This window comes from Neomonachus schauinslandi, chromosome 6 (genome assembly GCF_002201575.2).
Source record: "Neomonachus schauinslandi chromosome 6, ASM220157v2, whole genome shotgun sequence".
In the NCBI taxonomy this organism is placed as follows: Eukaryota; Metazoa; Chordata; class Mammalia; order Carnivora; family Phocidae; genus Neomonachus; species Neomonachus schauinslandi.
Genome location: NC_058408.1, coordinates 139061747 through 139081617, shown reverse-complemented (window position 1 = coordinate 139081617; position 19871 = coordinate 139061747). Strand labels below are relative to the sequence as shown.

At 40.0% G+C, this 19871-nt stretch overlaps 1 protein-coding gene across 1 annotated transcript in view; it reads right to left on the bottom strand.

Moving 5' to 3' along the window:
- ATRNL1 (attractin like 1) overlaps positions 1 to 5662 on the bottom strand; it is an 814868-nt gene extending 809206 nt beyond the window's left edge. The window contains exon 1 of the mRNA XM_021699729.1: positions 5309 to 5662. Coding sequence (XP_021555404.1) covers positions 5309 to 5610 — 302 coding nt within the window. The 5' untranslated portion in view covers positions 5611 to 5662. The remainder of the gene's footprint in view (positions 1 to 5308) is intronic.
- Positions 5663 to 19871: the final 14209 nt, after the last annotated feature.

The following is a 19871-nucleotide window of genomic DNA, read 5'->3' as shown; positions in this document are numbered from 1 at the left end:
ATATGTATGATAAAATGTTTTAAATTTAGTTTATTGCATGTCAACAATACCTCAATAAAGGTCTTAAAAATAATGAAAAAAAAAATGATTGAGTAATTCCTTTTGAAAGTACTAAAAAGGAAAAAAGTGCTGTAAGAGTACATAATAAGGGGTAACATAGTCGACAAGTCAAAAAAGCCTCCTTTAGGTACTAGTATAAGCAAAGATTTGAAAGATGTTTAGTAATCAGTCAGGCAAAAGACCAGATAGGAAAGAGGGTTTGGGGAAGTACAGCATGTATGAAATGCCCGAAAATCAAAAGAAATGTGACACTTTCAAGAACCTAAAAGACCAGTATAGAAAAAAAGGAGGAGCAGAGTCAAATCTGCTAAAGGATAGGTGGTCTTGAAAACCATGCTACTGGGGCGCTTGGGTGGCTCAGTTAAGTGTCTGATTTCAGCTCAGGTCATGATCTCAGGATCTCAAGCCCCAGGATGGGCTCCATGCTCAGCGGGGAGTCCGCTTGTCCCTCTCCCTCTCCCTCTGCCCCTCCCCCTGCTCATGCTCATTCTCTCTCTCTCAAATAAATAACATCTTTGAAAACCATGCTACTAAAAGTAACTTACTTTATCAATTTAAGATCTTAGAAATACTCTAATTTGGGGATGCCTGGGTGGCTCAGCTGGTTAAGCGCCTGCCTTCGGCTCAGGTCATGATCCCAGGGTCCTGGGATTGAGCCCCTCATCGGACCCCCTGCTCAGTGGGGAGCCTGCTTCTCCCTCTGCCTGCCACTCCCCCTACTCATGCTCTCTCTCTCTCTGACAAATAAATAAAATCTTTAAAAAAAAAAAAAGAAATACTCCAATTTTAAATTTCTACTGTGTAATTATGTTTTAATAATATAAAAAGAACCCATGGATATAAATTACATATTATAATCCTATTTTAAAATAAAGAAGATTGCGGCACCTGGCTGGCTCAGTGGGTTAAGCAGCAGACTCTTGATTTCGGCTCAGGTCAAGATCTCAGGATCATGAGATCAAGCCCAAAGATGGGCTCCTCACTGGGCATGGAGCCTGCTTAAGATTCTCTATTTTGGGGTGCCTGGGTGGCTCAGTTGACTAAGCATCTGCCTTCTGCTTGGGTCATGATCCTGGGGTCCTAGTGGAGCCCAGCGTCAGGCTCCCTGCTCAGCAGGGAGTCTGCTTGAACCTCTCCCTCTGCCCCTCCCCACCCACCCCCATACCCACTCATTCATGCTCACTCTCTCTCAAATAAATAAAACCTTCCAAAAAAAAATTATCTCTCCCCCTCTCCCTCTGCCCCCCCATGTACTTTCTCTCTCTCTCTCTCTAAAAAAAAAAAAAAAAATTAATTAAAATAAAATAAAGAAGACTGTTACCAGAAGGGGGTGGGTTAAATAGGTGATGGGGATTAAGCAGTGCACTTATTGCAATGAGCACGAGGTGTTGTATGGAAGTGCTGAATCACTATATTGTATACCTGAAACTAATATTACACTGTATGTTAATGAACTGGAATTTAAATAAAAACTTAAAAAAAACTTATGGGTAAAATCATTGAAAAATTAAATCAAAGAAAGACAGACTTTAGGTCAGGAACATTCAATGTAATTTTATAGTTACTGACAGTTTTTCTACTGTTAATAGAAAGGATTCCTAATAATGTGTGCTTTTTTACTAGTAGCTAAGGAAACATATTTACATATTTAACCCTGCCCCTTTCTGTTTAAAATAGCAATAAAATTCCTGATTATTATATCCTCATTTTGCTGTCACCAGAAATAGAATACTTCTTTTACAAATGTGAGAATTTTGGTACCCACATCTGACTAACCTAAGAAGTTAAAAAAAAATCTATATACATTAAACATACAATAAGATGTAAAAATGATTTTAGAAAAATATTCAATAAATGTTTTAATAAACTTACATTTAGAAATTATTCACAATATGAGATATTTTCCAATCTCAGAGCATTAATTTAGTTTATTTTGCTTACAAATGAGAAGTCATAGGTTCCTAAGTCACATTAGCAAGAAAATGTCCAAGTCTGAACACAAAATATAAATTCATATAAATATATATCTCAACTACTCTACGGAAATAATCTAAAGAACTAGTTTCTAAAAGAAAATGTCATTCATTTAAATAAAGTTTGTAGTAAAATGTTTTCTAGCCTAATGTTATACTAGCCTAATGCAAGTAAACAGAATTCAAATTAGCATATATTATATCCTTAATTATTATATTTCATATTGGCACTGTCCTTTCTGATTCTCAATCCCAAATCTTTCAGCCTAGTTTTAGCCAAAGATAAGTATTCATTTTTACCTATGTGAGAAATGGTTTATAATTCTAAGTGTTTTATTCTTTTCAAATAGAAACTGAAGGCTGGAATCAGTGCTAAGAGAACTAAAGTACCACTTTGGTACCATATTTGCTTCTGCATTCCCCTCCGCCCACCATCAATCTTCCATTCTAAAGAACCATTTGAAGAATTCTCTTATTCCCTAGTGAAATCCCCACAGTAGAAAAAAAACTAAGTTACCATGGAACCAGCCAATTAATTTTGACACCTGCTTACCAAGATTGATCATTTTTGATATCTGTTTGCTAGGTTGCTATTCTTTAGCTTAGTAAAAGATTTTCAAGATAATTAATGAAGTGAGAATTTCCAGTTAGTCTTTCCCACCATGTTATTACTTCAACTGCTGAATAAAACAAGCCACCATCTTCAAATAAACCTTTTTTAGCTTAGCATATACTTTACCAGGAAGAATTCTTTTCTTCTAAATTGATTCTTCCCTTTAACATTAAATACCACGTTTTACCCATTAGAGTATACATAAAACACAGAGTAGTACCAGTTATATTTACTCCAATTAATAGCTTGTATTCCATAGTGAAATGAAAAAGTACTTACCAATAGAGTACAATGAATCATAGGAAATAACAGTTTCCAAGTAAATGATTTATATTCAATGATTAATTCAGGGTTAACTGTTATTTAACTATATTTAAGAAGCTATTCCTCGGGGCACCTGGGTGGCTCAGTCGTTAAGTGTCTGCATTTGGCTCTGGTCATGATCCCAGGGTCCTGGGATCAAGCCCCGCATCGGGCTCCCTGCTCAGTGGGAAGCCTGCTTCTCCTTCGCCCTCTGCCCCTGCTTGTGCTCCCTCTCGCTGTCTCTCTCTCTCTGTCAAATAAATAAATAAAATCTTAAAAAAAAAAAAGCTATTCCTCTTTTACTCACTAATGTATTATGTTTATGAACACCATCTCCCTATGTTATTTAAGTTAGTTTAACTTGATCTGTGATCTTTCCTACTAACTGAGACAACATCTGCTAGTGAGGTTACAGGCTGCTGATGTAGCTGATTAACAAGTTCCACTACTATAAAATGTAGATAGGAGCTTCTCAGGACCATAGCAATCTCTGTCCTCTTTAGATAAATGGAGCAAATCCACCCACAAAAAGGCCAAAATCCCTAAATCACATATATATTGGGTTATCTTCCTATTTATAGAAAGATGTAAAAAAAAAAGTGATGCAGCTTTATTCATTGTTGGCGGCCAGTTTATATGGTCAAAATTCTTGCTTGATAAAAAAGCTGGCTGCAACTGGCATAGCCAAAGTTGCAAAACACTTAAGTAAAAACAGCTACTAACAAGCACAATTCAGTAAGGTATCTTTCCTTATCTTGAAACACTTTTTAAGACTTTTAATTAGCACCTCTTTCAAATTAGAAAAAAAAAGTATCCAAAGAAACTACAGTATTATACTAATTTGTGACAGTAGGAAGCGAGAAAACATTTCAATCTATTGCTACAAATGAATTTCATGAAGCTTCATTGTAAGATTTCACTTCCAAAAACCTGCTGTAAACTAATTTAAATAGTAGGATCTACCTAAAACAAAAAAGTACCCTTTAAAAAAACCAGTTTCACAATGACTTTTAAGGGATATGGTTTAAACTAGCAACAGTTAAAAAAAAAATAAAAGGAAAATATGCTGTATTTAAAACTCCCCAGACATTTTCCTATAATCCATTAATAAGGTGAACCATACTTCCTACCTTTGCCTTAGAGCCTGAGACATTTCACTTAGATTTTGCTATCATCCTGACAATAACTATCAGTAATCTACGTAGTGTAATTTCAGAGCCACAGAACAGTCAGCAAATTTCACAGTAACTATCTAGAAATCTAAGAAGTTGACTTACTTAATGACTGTTATCTGCAAGTTGTGAGATGGCTACCTCAACTATCTTACTTGCTGCTCCCCTCAACTCACCCATTTCTTCTCATATCAGGCAGGAATGTAATAAATATCAGCCAATGGGGGAGAGTATCTAAAATTTACTGTTGTAAAGAAAACTCCTCAGGGCCTTGAGCTTCAGAGAAAAACCAAAGTGATGCTCTCACACAACAAATGATAGTGAAATAAACAGTTCGAAAAATCCATTATCTTCACCGCATTAAAAAGTCTAGATATTTCATCATTTTACATTACCCAAAGTTACTCTTGTATTCTCAATTAAAACTGTCCTAGGAAATTCAATATAGTATATTGGCTAAAAGTAAACATTCTAGAGTTAAGCTAGCTGATTTGGAATAACAACTCAGCCCTTACTACTGTGTAATCTTGGGCAAATGACTTAAATTCATTGCCTCGAGTTCTCTCTGTAAATCCAGCGTAATAAGCCTAGTAACTCACAGAGTTGTGAGGAACAAATGAGATAATCCACGCCGGGCGCTTAACAGGGTTTGGCACAGAGTAAACCCATCATAAACTTTTAGGATCACTATTATAATACTAAATAAACTAAAATGTTCGCAGCGGTTACCTCTAGAGAGAGGAGTAGGATGGGAGTAGAAGGAGGTACTGGTAGACCGTAACTTTTAACCTTTACACTTCTACGTTGTTTGAATGTCTTGCAATGTTCCAGTATTTCATGAGTTACTTGCATAATTTTTGATTAAAAAACAATGACCTAACAAAAATGGTGCTTGGCACCGTAACTGAGTATGGAAATGCTCAAGAGCGGGGGACCAGAAGCCGCTGCGGACACCTGGACCATCGCGACGGCTTCGCGTGCCCGGCGGTCCCGGCTCCGCGCGGGGCCGAGTGCTCCCCGCGCCGGGGCTGCAGGGCGGGGGGGTGGCGCGCTGCGGGCGGCTCCCAGCCCCGGAGACCCGGGGGCCGGGGTGGGGGGGGGGGGGGGCGGGGGGGGGGCGAAGGATGGGAGGGGGCGCGACGGGTGCGGGGCAGGGCTGAGGTGCGCGGTCCGGCGAAGACACTTACTTGAACCTGCCCTGGCAGTGCTGGCACTGGTCCCCCACCCAGCCCGGGTCGCAGAGGCAGGTGGAGTTGACACAGCGGCCAGAGAAGCAGGAGCCGGTCCTCTCGCACGGCTTGGACTGGGACACCTGCGCGTAGAGGGCCAGGTAGAGGAAGCCATAGCACAGCAGCCAGCTGTTCCCGTACAGCAGCCAGGAGGAGGCGCCACCGCCGCCGCCGCCGCCGCCGCCCGCCGGCCGAGCCCTCCACAGCCCGCGGGCCGCCGGCTGCGGGGGGCCAATGCGGGCCCGGCCCCCCGGCTCCATCTTCTCCGGCGCCCCTGCCCAGCCGGGCTGCGCTCGCGAGCGCGGACAGCGATGCTCCGGGGGGGAGGTATTCGGCCGGAGAAAACCTCGCCGCCGCCGCCGCTTCTCCTCCTCCTCCTCACTGGCGCCTGCCCCAGTCCCGCTCCCTGGTCAGGAAGGACAGATCCCGGTCGCCGTCGCCTCCGTTCGGCTCCCTCCAGTCGCACTCGGGCATCGCCTCTCGGTCTCTCGACCTTGTCCTCAGCGAGCAGAGCCCACCGCCGCGGCGCCCCGGGCCGGGCCGGAGGCGGAGAGCGGGCTGCGCGGGCGGCGCGGGCGGCGCGGAGCGCTCCAGAGGGGACTTGCGGGAGGGGGAGGGGACCCCGCGCGCGGCCCCGCCTCGCCCGCGGCTCGCGCCAACTGCCTCGGCTCCAGCCCCGCGCGCCAGGGAGGGCGGGGGCCCGCGGGAGCCCCGAGGTGGGCGCGCTCAACGCGGGAGGGGAATTCGGGAAGCGGGGTTCAGCCCCGCACGGCCCGGCAGGCGGCCAGCGGCCCCCCAGCAGCCATCTTCTCTCCCGTGCCGTCAGCCGGGCAACAAGGGCTGCAGCTGGAGCCCGCGGTGTGTTGGGCCGCCTGCCCCCACTCGCGCGTTGCCCACGCTCCCCCCCCCCACAGGCCCAGCGCCGTGGTCTCGCCCCGCCCTGACAGGGACCGGGGACTCCCCCGCGCGCGCCCTCCCGGCCCGGCCCGCGAGCTGAGGGGAGACTGGCCCCCCAGGTGTGGCCCGCGTACCCACGGTGCCTTTCCCCTCGGCGCGCGGGAGGGACGCGGCCCCACTCGCACCACGCGCCCCCTGAGCCCCACCAACGAGAGCTGACCCGGCCGGCTTCGCAGCTTCAGCAAAAAAGAAGCCTTTCCCGTCGGCCGTCTACAGCTGCAAAAGTGCAGCGCTTTTCCCCGCCGCGTTTCCCCTTCCTCCGCCCCATCCTCCTGCCTATTTCTTCTTTTTTTCTTAGAAAAACTCCAACAACACACAAAGAGCTGAGCATGTGCAGCAGGCAAAAGTCTTAAAGGCACCGCAGTCCGACACGTTGTGGGGTCCGCAAGAACTGGGAGGGGCGGGGGTTAGGGGCCGCGAGGGTCGCGGAGCCGTGGCAGAGGAGGGACTTCTCCAAGGGGGAGCCATTTCTTCCGCGGAAATGATGACTCCGCCGCCCCCAACAAAGAGCTACGAGGTTCTGAGCCTGGGGCGCGCCACCCCTTCCCGGTGCTGCCTCGGAACCCCAGGTATCTCTCCCTTTTCTGCTTGTGAGTGTTTCCTCCTCCATCTGGGACAATATTCTGCCTTGAAAAATATTGCAACATCTGGGCTTTTTTTCAGAAGAGCAGAAATGATGCCCAGAAAAGAGCCGTTTTCCTTTCTCAGCTGCAATCTTTCCTCCTTTAGATGACTTTCCGAGATTTGATGGCATGTGCTGAAATTTTTGCTTTGTACTTCTGTGCCTTCTCTAAAAAGCCTATTTCAACCCTTGAGAAAGGAAACCGAACACAAATTGCAGCCACGTATACTCGAGTTACAAGCAATGTAATGGGATCCCCACCAAAGAAGAGCAGACAGTATGAAAAAGAATTTGAAATCTACCGAAGGCATTTCTGACAGCAAAAGGAGAAAAAGTTTTAGTTGTAATCACACAGTCATATTATTAAGATTCACCTCATGTTTATTTTGGGCATAATGTACCCACGTCATCTCTTTTAATCTCTTTTATCCCCACTTTGCCCATGAAATCCTCCATTAACCCCATTTTGCAGATGAGGATAGAGAGACTCAAATGTTGAAAGATTTGTCAATGGCAGGTTGGGGGTAAGTAATGAACGGAGCTTTAAACACAAGTCCTGTGACTTCCGTCAGTCCTGTGTCTTTTTCCACTAGTTACCAGGCTATTTCTATTAGCAGTTGCTTTGTTCTACTTTGTTGAATAAAATGTAAGTGTTGGCTTGGTTTGCAAATACCTCAGCAGTGACTTAAGGAGGGAAAACAAAGGTCCAGAAAGAGGTGGCTCCTTTGAAAGGAAAAGGGGAAAAAAAGAAAAACATGATTTTCATTAATATAACAAACAAATCACAATTCCCCCATAATATCAGTACTAGAAATGTCATCCTCAAACCTGAAAATGAGGACAGCCCCTTCTTCCTTTCACATCTTTTCTGTATCAGGATGTTCCTTAGAGACTACTTGGGATGAAGGAAGAAGAGGAGGAGAACATTCTTGGGGGGGGGGGGAAGGACGATATTGTTCTGGATCACACCTTTTAATTTCCATAACTATAAAATCCAGAACACTTTCTAGTAGTGGCCATACATGAACAATTTCTGCTGCCTTCTCATAATATCAGTACTAGAAATGTCATCCTCAAACCTGAAAATGAGGACAGCCCCTTCTTCCTTTCACGTCTTTTCTATATCAGGATGTTCCTTAGAGACTACTTGGGATGAAGGAAGAAGAGGAAGAGAACATTCGGGGCGGGGGGGGGGGACAATTAAAAGACGATATTGTTCTGGATCACACCTTTTAATTTCCGTGACTATAAAATCCAGAACACTTTCTAGTAGTGGCCATACATAACAATTTCTACTGCCTTCTCCATTCTTCTCTCATGCCAGCCAAAGTTTAAAGTGAGCCACATCTTTCTCACATCTAATGTACAGTTGCTTTCAGAAATGTGGAAGGTAGCCAAGCTCTTAAAACAGTCAGTGAGTGTGAAGGTAATTCAAAGGGTACACTGGAGCCCCTCTAACAAGAAAGATCACTGCTCAGCCACATACTGACTGTAGCCTATATTCGAGCAAAGGATTTGCCCATTAAAAATATGTATCTTTTAATCTCGTAACCACTATAATCAGTTCAGTACTTCACGTTACACTGAAGAACATGCAACCCCACAGTCTTCCTCTCAACTTTGCCTTTAGAATCAAGCTGAATATGCTAAATCCATATAAAATTACTCTCATGAGGATCTCACAGGATTACCACTTGCCCTATATCCTATTTTTTTTCTTTCATATACTCTTTTAGTCAACATTTACTGAGTAACTATTAATGAACTTAAGGAAGAGAAAACAAAGATGAATAAAACATGAGGTTCACCCTTGGATAAGCTTATCTATTACTTATTAGGCTCAGTAGATTGGGAGTTCCTTATACAGTTAAGGGTCACATATTTTACAAATGTAGACACAGAAAACTTAAGTGATTTACAACAGTCACACAAAAAGTCAATGATAAAGCTTGCCTAGAATCTGGACTAATGTTTCAGTGTCTTCTATGATCAAGAAATTTTAAAGCTCCGACATGGTTATCTCTTTTTTCTAAAAAAGTAGTCAGCATGCTAGTAGTGCTATCCGACACTATAATAATTCATAGTATTGGTAATAGCAGTCATAAATCCAGCAGAAAGGTGAAAATTTACTCCAAAGAGGTAGTGGAGGGAAAATCAGTTTTACTGAAGTAGGATGAAACTATTAAGATTGGAATCACCTATTACAATTTCTCCAAGGGGAAGAGATAAGAAAAACATATTTGTTTTCTCCACAATTAGCCTTATATCAGGACCTTTAGATATTTGGGGAATGTGTTTCATTTCCATTCATACCACCTAACAATGGTACTATAAAATGATGGGCAAGAAGCTAAGACTTCACATTGCCAAATTGAAGGAAATTCACATGATTTTATAAGAACAAGAGAAATGACAGTTCCACTGATCTTTTGATTGCAACTCAAAAAGTTAAAGATCCTATTTGGACTAATGAACCAAAGCAGCCCCTTCTCAGTTGCTTGACTGAAGAATGACCTCTATTGTTCACCATTTGGCTCATGTGAGGCTTCTGAAAGCAGCCAAGATAATGAGAGCTGCAGATAGCCTGGCCACAAGAGCCAGAAGTGCATTCGTTCAAAGGAATCCTTAGTATAATTGGGACAGTATTTTTTTTTTTAAAGATTTATTTATTTGTTTGACAGAGAGAGACACAGTGAGAGAGGGAACACAAGCAGGGGGAGTGGGAGAGGGAGAAGCAGGCTTCCTGCCGAGCAGGGAGTCCGATGCGGGGCTCGATCCCAGGACCCTGGGACCATGACCTGAGCCGAAGGCAGATGCTTAACAACTGGGCCACCCAGGCGCCCCTTGGGACAGTTTTTTTAAGACACTGATAGAGCATGGATGGTCTGTGGTACTAGACAGTAAAGAAAAAATCAACTTTAGATACTCATTAAAAAACTATTGATGGTATTAAAAATATTCATGTGGCCTATGTGCTGAAATACCAACCTTCTCCCCACCAAAACCTAACACTCTGCTTTTCTCTTGGATTCTATCAGTTTCTCTTGCTGTCACACTTGCAAAAACACACATACACTCTGATCCTGCCAATTTTTCTACTTAACACATTTCAAACATATTGTTATAAGTAAATCCAAGGAAATAATTCCAAAGATTCTAAATTCACAATGCAGTGCTATTACATTTTTTTTTTTAAGATTTTATTTATTTGACAGAGAGATAGAGCATGCACAAGTAGGCAGAGGGGCAGGCAGAGGCAGAGGGAGAAGCAGATTCCCCGCTGAGCAGGGAGCCTGACATGGGACTCGATCCCAGGACCCTGGGATCATGACCTGCGCCGAAGGCAGACACTTAACAACTGAGCCACCCAGGCACCCTGTTACATTTTTTTTAAACTGGGAAATAAAATGAACATACTTCAACTTTCATCCTAAATATTCAGACTTATTACCCCCAAAAACATTATTGCTAGCAGTCAGTTGCAGAAATTTGTCTTTCATGAAATTTAATTCAATAAAAATATGGGCTAGGACTTCCTGTTAAACATAGTAGACTAAGTATGAGCATTTACCTCTGCTCCAAACTCTACCAACTTGCCAGGAAAGATTTTTTTTTTTAATTTTAAATTAAAAATTTTATTTTTAATTAAAAATTAATTTTAAAGATATAAACTCACAATAACAAAGAAAATGAGAAAAGAACCAATTAGTTGATAAGAGGTGTCAATGCACTTGAAAGTGTCAGTGCATTTATGCCTACAGAGATGAATAACAGTAAGAAAAAAGCCTGAAGAGCCCAGGACTCAGAGGTAAGAGGTACCATAAAAAGTAGAGGTAGGGCTCAAGGATGAAAACAGGGAGAATAGTTGAGGGAAATATAAGGGTCCATGGTCCCCTTCCTCACCCCAATCAGCCAAAGATGACCCCAGACCCAACCTTGACAGGAGGTTAAATCTCTTAAGAAATTGAATCCTAGAGGCTCCAGACTTAGAGCACCAGCCATAATGGAAGGAAGGAGTGGGAGTGAGGTACACAGCTGAAAATGGGGAAATTAGGTAAAAATCTATATATTGAATGGGGGATTTCCCTACCACCTTTTCCTACCTGTTCCCAGAATACCTGCAGCCAACTGAATAACCCCCAGGCAGAAAATTGAAGGATACTTATCTGCAGAAATTGAGTAGTCCAAGAGAAAATATATTGTCAATTGGGGGTCTCCAAGCCAAATGGTAAGCCAACCTCCAGCTCACCCCATAGTGAAGCCTGCTGAGTCAATAAGTCTCACCCAATCTTTTTTGTTTCATGACTCTCTTTTAAATACAAACAGTAAGGATTCATCATTAGCTATAAAAGAAACCAAAAAAAACAGAAAAGGAAATTAGAGGAAACACAGTCAAGTGACAAGGGAATATTTATGCAATCATAAAACAAGACCTTGAGGGGCACCTAGGTGGCTCAGATGGTTGGGCATCTGCCTTTGGCTCAGGTCATGATCTCGGGGTTCCTGGGGTTGACCCCTGCTCAGTGGGGAGCCTGCTTCTCCCTTTCCCTCTGCCCCTGCCCCAACTCATGCTCTCTCTCTCTCCCTCTCTCTATCTCAAATAAATAAATAAAATCTTTAAAAAAAAAAAAAGAATTGGATACTCTTTAATAAACAAAGGACATTCAGAGAAAAAAAATAAAAAATGAAAATAGGGTAGCCGAAATTAAAATACAAGAAAAGAAAGTTTAGAAAATAAAGTCTAGGAAATCTCCTAGAAATTAGAATAAAAAGAAAGTTTCTCCTCTTATCAAAGAGGGAAAAACTAGGGGAAAAAAAGATTCACTAATGATTTTGCATAATAGACTCTATCTTAAATTAAGAATTATAATATAGTACGTTTATTAATGTGATAGTACATTAATGCACAACTCCTATGTAGGAGAAAACAAAATTTGTTTGTATCAACTTCAACATAAGATTTCCCAGAACTGAACTGAGCCTGCATATGAAAGACCCACTATAGCCTAAAACATTGAATTTAAAGATTCACAAATGGAAAAAAAGGGGGTAAAGGCAAATGGAATGTATTAGATTGAAATTATATATAGCATTGAAATTCTCAACAGCAAAATTAGAGGCTAAAGTAAGTAGAGACAGAAGGGAAATTATTGTCAACCTAGAATTTTATACCCAGCCAAGCTATCGATCAAGTATGAGGATAAAGACATTTTCAGACACACAAACATTTGTAAAACTTACCTTGTAGGGTACCCTTCTTTAGAAAATTCCTGGAGAATGGTAAAGAGAGAAGAGACTGAACATAAAAGAATTGTAAAAAGATATCCTAGAATGACAGACAGCTGTGCCTCAAACCAGCAGAGCAACCAGTCCAACCTGGAACAGAGCTGGAGAGGGAAGTATAACTAGGAAAATAATAGATATGTGTGCTTAGAACTATTTGAGCTTTGTGGAAAAAAAAAATACTAATAATATGTGACAGTTCTTGGAGTATTTGGGAGGAAAATGGAATAAGCACACAGAAAACCAAGTAAATGAACAAAATGAAGCAATCATTGACTAAGAAAAAAAGGAAACTTGTACAAGATGGTTTATCAGTAAACAATATTTACTATATAAACACTATTGATTTACCAAAAATTTATAATATGTCTACATTTTAAAAATGGTAGAAGGGTAAAGATGGGTGGGGTTAAATCCTTAATTACTTAATAAGAAGTAATTGCATGTCCAACACTGATCAATCTAGAACTAGCAGTATAATCATACTACACTGAAGAGTTGAAAGCTGCTTTGTCTTAGGAAATAGGGAATAGGGGCAGAAGATGCAGCATTTTATTATAAGGCTTTTAGTACTCTTTGATTGAAAATTAAAATTTACTTCTAAAAAAAATAATAATAAATTAATTTAAAATGTGGGTTCATAAAAAATTTAAAAGGTGGCATATGGCCTAAGACAAAAACTTGGGTTTGATTTCTAATTCTGCCTCCTATATATAGATTACTCTTACATGACCCATTAACCTCTATGCCTCAGTTTTCCCACCTATAAGATGGGAAAATCAAACTACCCATCAATGTCCATTTCCAAGCTCACATGAAGGTCCAAACAGACAATATGAAAGCACACAATAAATGGTAAAGCACTATACAAACTTTGATATTTAACGTTCATCAAGAACTACTCTTAGGAACAGAATTCATTCTAATCCATGGATTGAATTCATGGAATTGAATTGAAGGAGATTTAAGTTTGATACAACACACAAATAAAAAATACAAAAACATAAAGAAACAGTCAGAGCTATAAGAAAGTCTCATTATTTTGAAGATGGATCTAGTCCATTTTACAAATGAGATGCTGGGACCCAGAAAATTGAAGTATCTTATCCAAACTCACACAGTGGCAGAGCTAAGTCTAAAATCCTAGTTCTTCTGGAATGCAATGCCGTTTTCTTTGTCCTATACCTCATAATTCAGGCTAATGGGAGACATGTTCAGGTTAATTTATCATCCATTCTTAGTTCCAGAAAGGCCTTCAAAAGCTCTGCAAAGTAACTTGCCCAAGTTACTTTGTCACACAAGTTAGTGACAGCAGAGGCAAAACTAAACTGAACAAAGGACAGACAGCCAAAGAATGAACCTTGAACCTGAAACCTGGAACCAAGCGCAAGTTAACTGGCAGAGCTAACGGCATATACTGAAAGCTCAGCTCAGAGTCTGCAACATAAAAATTATCAATTAATACCCGTTAACTTGTTGACTAAATTTCCTGCCTGAGTATGGAGAGAAAAGCCAAAAAGAAAATAGGCATACTTTGAAAAAAAATGCAATTAGACAAGCCAAACCAGCAGCAAAATTCCTCTTGAAAATGGAGATGTAAGAATTTGATTTACCAAACAGGAGGAGGATGTAAGAAAAAAGAAAATAAAGGAAGAAAAGGCATGGCCCAATGCCTGACAAAATGTGTCAAGAAGGGATGCCTAAATTTGGAACTTTCCAACCTATTGCAAGACACCTACAAGGCTTCCCTATCCTCTCCTCACTGGGGTAATGTTGAAAAGAATGAGGACACCCGGAAGATTAAAAAGGTGAGAGACCTTTTCTCTCTTCTACACCCAGGCAATCATTTGCTGTCACTTTCCTTCATGAGAAGGGAGAACAAAACTCTTTTTAAAAATACAATTCTGATGGGGTGCCTGGGTGGCTCAGTTGGTTAAGCAACTGCCTTTGGCTCAGGTCATGATCCTGCAGTCCCAGGATCGAGTCCCAGGATCGAGTCCCAGGATCGAGTCCCGCATTGGGCTCCCTGCTCAGCAGGGAGTCTGCTTCTCCCTCTGACCTCCTCCCTCTCATGCTCCCTCTCTATCATTCTCTCTCTCTCTCAATAAATAAATAAAAATCTTAAAAAAAAATACAATTCTATCAATAAAAATGAACAAAAGTCCAATTTGAATCAGATAACAAAAAAGAAAGTATCACACTCTTTTATTTTCAGAAGTCATAATTTTTCCCTAAATAGGTAATTCTAATTTCTCAAGATGACTCTAATATTAGTAATCACTCCACTACGCTGCATCATGCATCTTACATTCAGACAAGCCAACTTTAAACGGGGTCCTACCCTGGAAAGTAGTGTCATTGAACACAGGGAGGTACTTGTGATTTTGAGTAACAGAAAGGATTCTTTTAGTTGTGAAAAAAATCCAGCTGCTACAATCACACTCCTAAGGCATCGCCCACGTACAGATAAAACAGGTAGAATCTCTGTAAACCTTTGGTGAAGCTGAGGTTTGTTTCATGTTCCCTCTGTTTGAAGAAAAAGCAGGCACAGTAAGAGAAACAGGAAGTACTTAAAAAACAAAAGCTCCCGAGCAAAATAAACAATTCATAAGAACAACATACTAGCTTTTAGAAAGCTGCTTGGGGTCCTGACACAGGAAAATATGTTTATGTTTACAAGGAAAAGAGCATGAAAGAGAATTATGGACCTTCTAATCAGGAGAAACGAAGCATCAGGATGCAGCGAGGTTTCCCTGAATAGAGCTCAGAGACAAAGAAGAACTGCAAAACAGCACATATATAGAAAAAGAAAAATATCTGACAAATGATAGCCAGGCCCCACAAATTCTGATAACACGACATTCTACTTATTAAAAACATCAGTCTTGGAAGACTCCAGGCGCAGTAATTTTGAAAATGTACACAAGTAAATTAAAACCAGCCTTATAATTCTTCTTATTGTAAGTCCCTCACCCATGTCCCTCTGCAAAGCTGATGGGAAATTTCAAATTAAATGAAAAAAAGTCAACATGAACATTGCTGATTTTAAGCAAGACCCCCAAGTTTTCCATTTTTTTAAATTAGAATGTAGTCTGAAAGTCTTTTTGCACATGAAGAGGACATATTATTTTTCTAGGAAAACTGGCTCTTCCAAAAACAGAGAAAATGTTTTAGTCACAACAAGAAAGCATGTGCAAGAATTTTGCTTATTAAAGTACCTAAACCACTTGATAGCAGACATTTTTTAAATATTTTATGGCCATGTTTTTTCTCACTGGACATAGTCCTTCAGTTTAGGAAGGTAGCACAAGACAGTGCCAAGAGAACAGAACTCAGAGCCAGGAGACCCAATCTCCACAACTAAACAGTATATGCCTCACTCATCCTCAGTTCCTTCATTTGTAAAATAGCAAAAAATATTGGCCCTCCTTGAATGCTGTTGGGAGGATTAAAATGCCAAATGATGTAAAATGTTAAAGTTATTTTTTAAAACTGTGAAGCTCTACTTGATGGTACCTGCTTTTATTTCTTCCTGGAGAACCCTGTTGTAGGACCCAGAGGGGCCATGTGATCCTAGAGAGCCACAGAGCAAGCTTAGTAATTCCTCTGCATCTTGATGCCCATCACATTTTTCCCAGGTGGCAGCAACTTCACAGCCCATTGCCTTATGTCAGATGAGGTTAGTGACCAACGTGTGGGGGGACCACGGCGACCAGAGAACAAAACACACTACCACCGCCCTCTGGGGAAAACTTGGAACTCAGTGGTTTTGTCCTTTAATTTAAGGATTTGTTATATTGCAAATGTTTTTAAAGAGCTAACACCCTTAGTTTGTACCAGTCATTAACATCTTAACATGAATGACTGTACCTATTTCCTGAGAGTTTTGATCGATGAGGAATATAAGAAAAGTATAAAGATATATCACCTCCCTTGCCATCCCCAACAACCTGCCCCCCACCCCAGGACACACACAGCACACACCTAATATGAATATTCCTTGACTACTACCTGGCCTGTTCAAAGGAAAATGAATCTTAGAAGTCCTTACACACTTTAGTGATTTAGTAGAATATAATGTCCACGGAAGAAATGTTTTTATTTTTCAAAGAAGGCCAATGAAGGAACAAACACAAAGGAATTAAATACTGATGGGGAGATTTTAGACAGAGTAGCTCCTGGATGAAAGATTTGACATGTACCTCAAGTCAATTATAGAGGATAGCTACATACTTCCAAGTGGAGATTGGGCTACAATGGGACTTTGGCATCTCTGAACTATACGATGAATGAATTTAAGGGGAGAATTAGAATGAAAGGTTAGGTCTTCACTAGGAAGCACCCTCCCCAAACCCAAGTCTGGCAGGAATCATCAGCAACAGCCCTGACTATTTTTAATGGCTAGGAGGATGCTTAGGGAAATGTCTATCGCTAAGATCACCCCAAGACTCTTCTCATAAATAATAATATCATTACTGACAGCTTCTTGGCTCAACTGATCTTCTTTTAAACATGCAGACTAGTCAAAATGAAAACTTATTAGAGAAAGACTGGAAAGGGTGAAACTGGAAATGATCACTCAAAATAAGAAAAAAATCAACCTCATTAAAAGGGAAAAAATATGGGCAATTCTGAGCTAGCCAGACACCAAAAATATGTATGAATAAACAGCAAAGCAGCAATATTGTGGTGTGATGCCGTTGAGGGTGCAGTAACTCAAGGGAAACCACCAAAGAAACCAGTGCTAACCCCCTACACGCTCACAAGGTTTGTAGATGCCCAACAGTTCTGGCGGGTCTACAATGTTATATCAGGTGGGAACATTTCCCCTGGCTTATGATCAGTATACGCCCTAAAGCCTCAGGACTTCCTAGTGCTCATTATTTTTATTCTAAGTCTGTTGCTGCAACTGCTATCCTCATTCATATGAATACCTAATCTTTCTGAATCATCTTAAACTATCTGTAGCAAATTATCCTATGATTTAAGTTTCTAAAGTTAATTGTTAAATTAAAAAGAAAAGACTCTTTTTTACTAGTTTAAATTTTTTCTGCTTTTTCATTTTATCATGTGTCCTTTTAGTCCTGAATTATTAGAAAATATAAATTAAAATGTCCAATTATCCTTGTCTTTAACGTGTATTATTTTATAGCTCTTATCAGATTTCTACTCTTTTTACCCCAACTAAAAACTCATTCACCCCTGGGTTTTAGATTACTCCATTGGCTATAATTATTTTATCTGACCTTGTCTAAATTATTGTTTATCTGATTCATTTTTGAGATGAAGAAGGTACATGGAACATGCCATTCAAAATTAGAATGTGCATTTTGTAAAAACGAACAAAAATTTATCACAATATTTTTGACAAACCAGGCTAGTTTCTTATTATTGATTACCACTGTTCTTTCAGCTGTATTCTTTGAACTATTTGTGATGGTGTCTACATATTTTCCAAAGAGTTAGACCTAATTCAATACCCACGGTATATTGTTTAAATTATTTCTTTCTGAGATGCATTAGAATCATAGAATTTCTTTTTTTTTTTTGTCTTTAGGAGTTATCTTCTTTATTTTATTTTATTTTATTTGAGATTTTTAAAATTCTGATTTTATTTATTTTTTTATTATGTTCAGTTAGCCACTGGATAGTACATCATTAGTTTTTGATGTAGTGTTCAATGATTCATTATTTGTGTATAAAATAATAGAATTTCAAGGTAAATTTCTACCTTTGGTATGTTCATCTACATGCCTAAGTAAAATGTCTAAGTACTTACAGATTTCTGTGATTATGGATTTTGAATAATCCACTACCACTTTACCATCTGCACTACATAATTATGAGAGAGAAGCCCGTAACTCCTTCTGAGGAAAATTATCCTTTCCATATCCTCCACTGATAAAGCCTACTTAGGCAGCCATGTTTTGTACACATGATTCTGCTCTCTTCTGCCACAGATAATTAGCTCAGAGGCATATGCCAATCTGGGGGCAGCCAAACCTTAGGCTCACCACAGTTTTGCAAGGTGACTTGGCGCAAAAAGCTCTAATCAAACAGGAATGAACTAGGGCAATCAAATTCTCACTTTTGGGAATTTGAATTAGGAAATATAGAAAGAATTAAGCAATCAAGAGCAGGAATTCAAGTTGAAAATTTGTGCAGAAGAGATAGTGAGACTACTGGGTAGAGAAGGGGCAAAAAAGGTAGAGCTCAATTTATGAGAAGGTTGAAATTATGAGGAAGAAACATTATAAATAGCAACTGTAACAAAGAGAACAAGATGAAGAGAAAAAAGGCAATTTACTTGTGAAATAACAGATTTTTCATGGATTTTTAAAAAATCAAAATTTAGCATGAAAACTCCTATATGACCAAAAGATATCTTGTGCTTAGGATGACATTTCAATTTTTTGAACTTTGAATTTACACAGGTGAGTATTTAGTCATTCCAGGGTCATTTTCTTTCTTTTTAAGATTTTATTTATTTATTTTATTTAGTGGGGGGAGAGGCAGAGGGAGAGAGAGAATCTCAAGCAGACACCATGCTGAGTACAGAGCCCGATGGAGGGCTTGAGCTCATGACCCATGAGATCATGACCTGAGCCGAAACCAAGAGTAGGATGCTTCACTGACTGAACGGCCCCACCAGGGTCCTTTTAAATACATTCTAACTAGTATTTCTAAAAATCTATACCATAGTTAAACAACATCTTTGCCAAACTGCCTAATATAAGTAGCATCCTGTAAATGCATGTATTTGAAGAGTATTAATAAACACAGTTCTTTAAATTTGCTACTTACTGTCGCTCTTTGCTTGTTGCTCACACCGCTGGTGATAGGCATTAGATATAATTTAGAAAGACTATTTGAGTATCCAGCTGATGAACAGTCCACTTTGGCCTGAATAGCTAAGATCTTTGCCTCTTTGTCCACACAGAGAACATTTTCCAACCATGTACAAGCTGTGTCAGGACTTGCCTTAAAAGTAACATTTTAGATCAAATTCAACAAACAAGAATCTTTTTGTTATGTTAAAAATAGAGATAACCGGAACTTTTCCAATGAATTTTATAAAAATCTCCAGATGTGAACTTCACTTCAGAAGACAGTCTGTTCCTAATTTTAAGGGATTTGATTTGTTTTGCTTGTTTTACTGCAGAAACAAATTTCCCCTGGCAATCAGGGTTGATATTTCCTTAAACTATTTTTTTCTTAATTTTTCCTGTGAAAGGAAAACTATTTTAATTGGCATTTATCACAAGATAGAATAAGAATCATTTCAGTTCTCAAATTTTGGAAGAAACATTTCCCATCTGTTTCAATAACCCCACCGGCTAATTATATTGCCAAGAATAATTTGTCACAAACAGAAAGACCACTCTTTGGAGGAAAACTCTTACTGCTTTATCTTATATCACATACTGATTGATGAGCAATTTATAGAAAACTTATGATAGTAACTGATGCCAATCAGTTGTGATTCCAAATGGAATCACAGAAGGCTGGTTAATAATTTACATTGCTATAAAAACAGGATGGAGTCTCTTGGTTAGTTCAAATTATATCAGAGAAGTTGCATATATTATCCATATCCTGCTTTTAAAGTATAGTCCTCTGGAACATGAATGGATTTACCTAAGAAGGAGGAGATAGAAT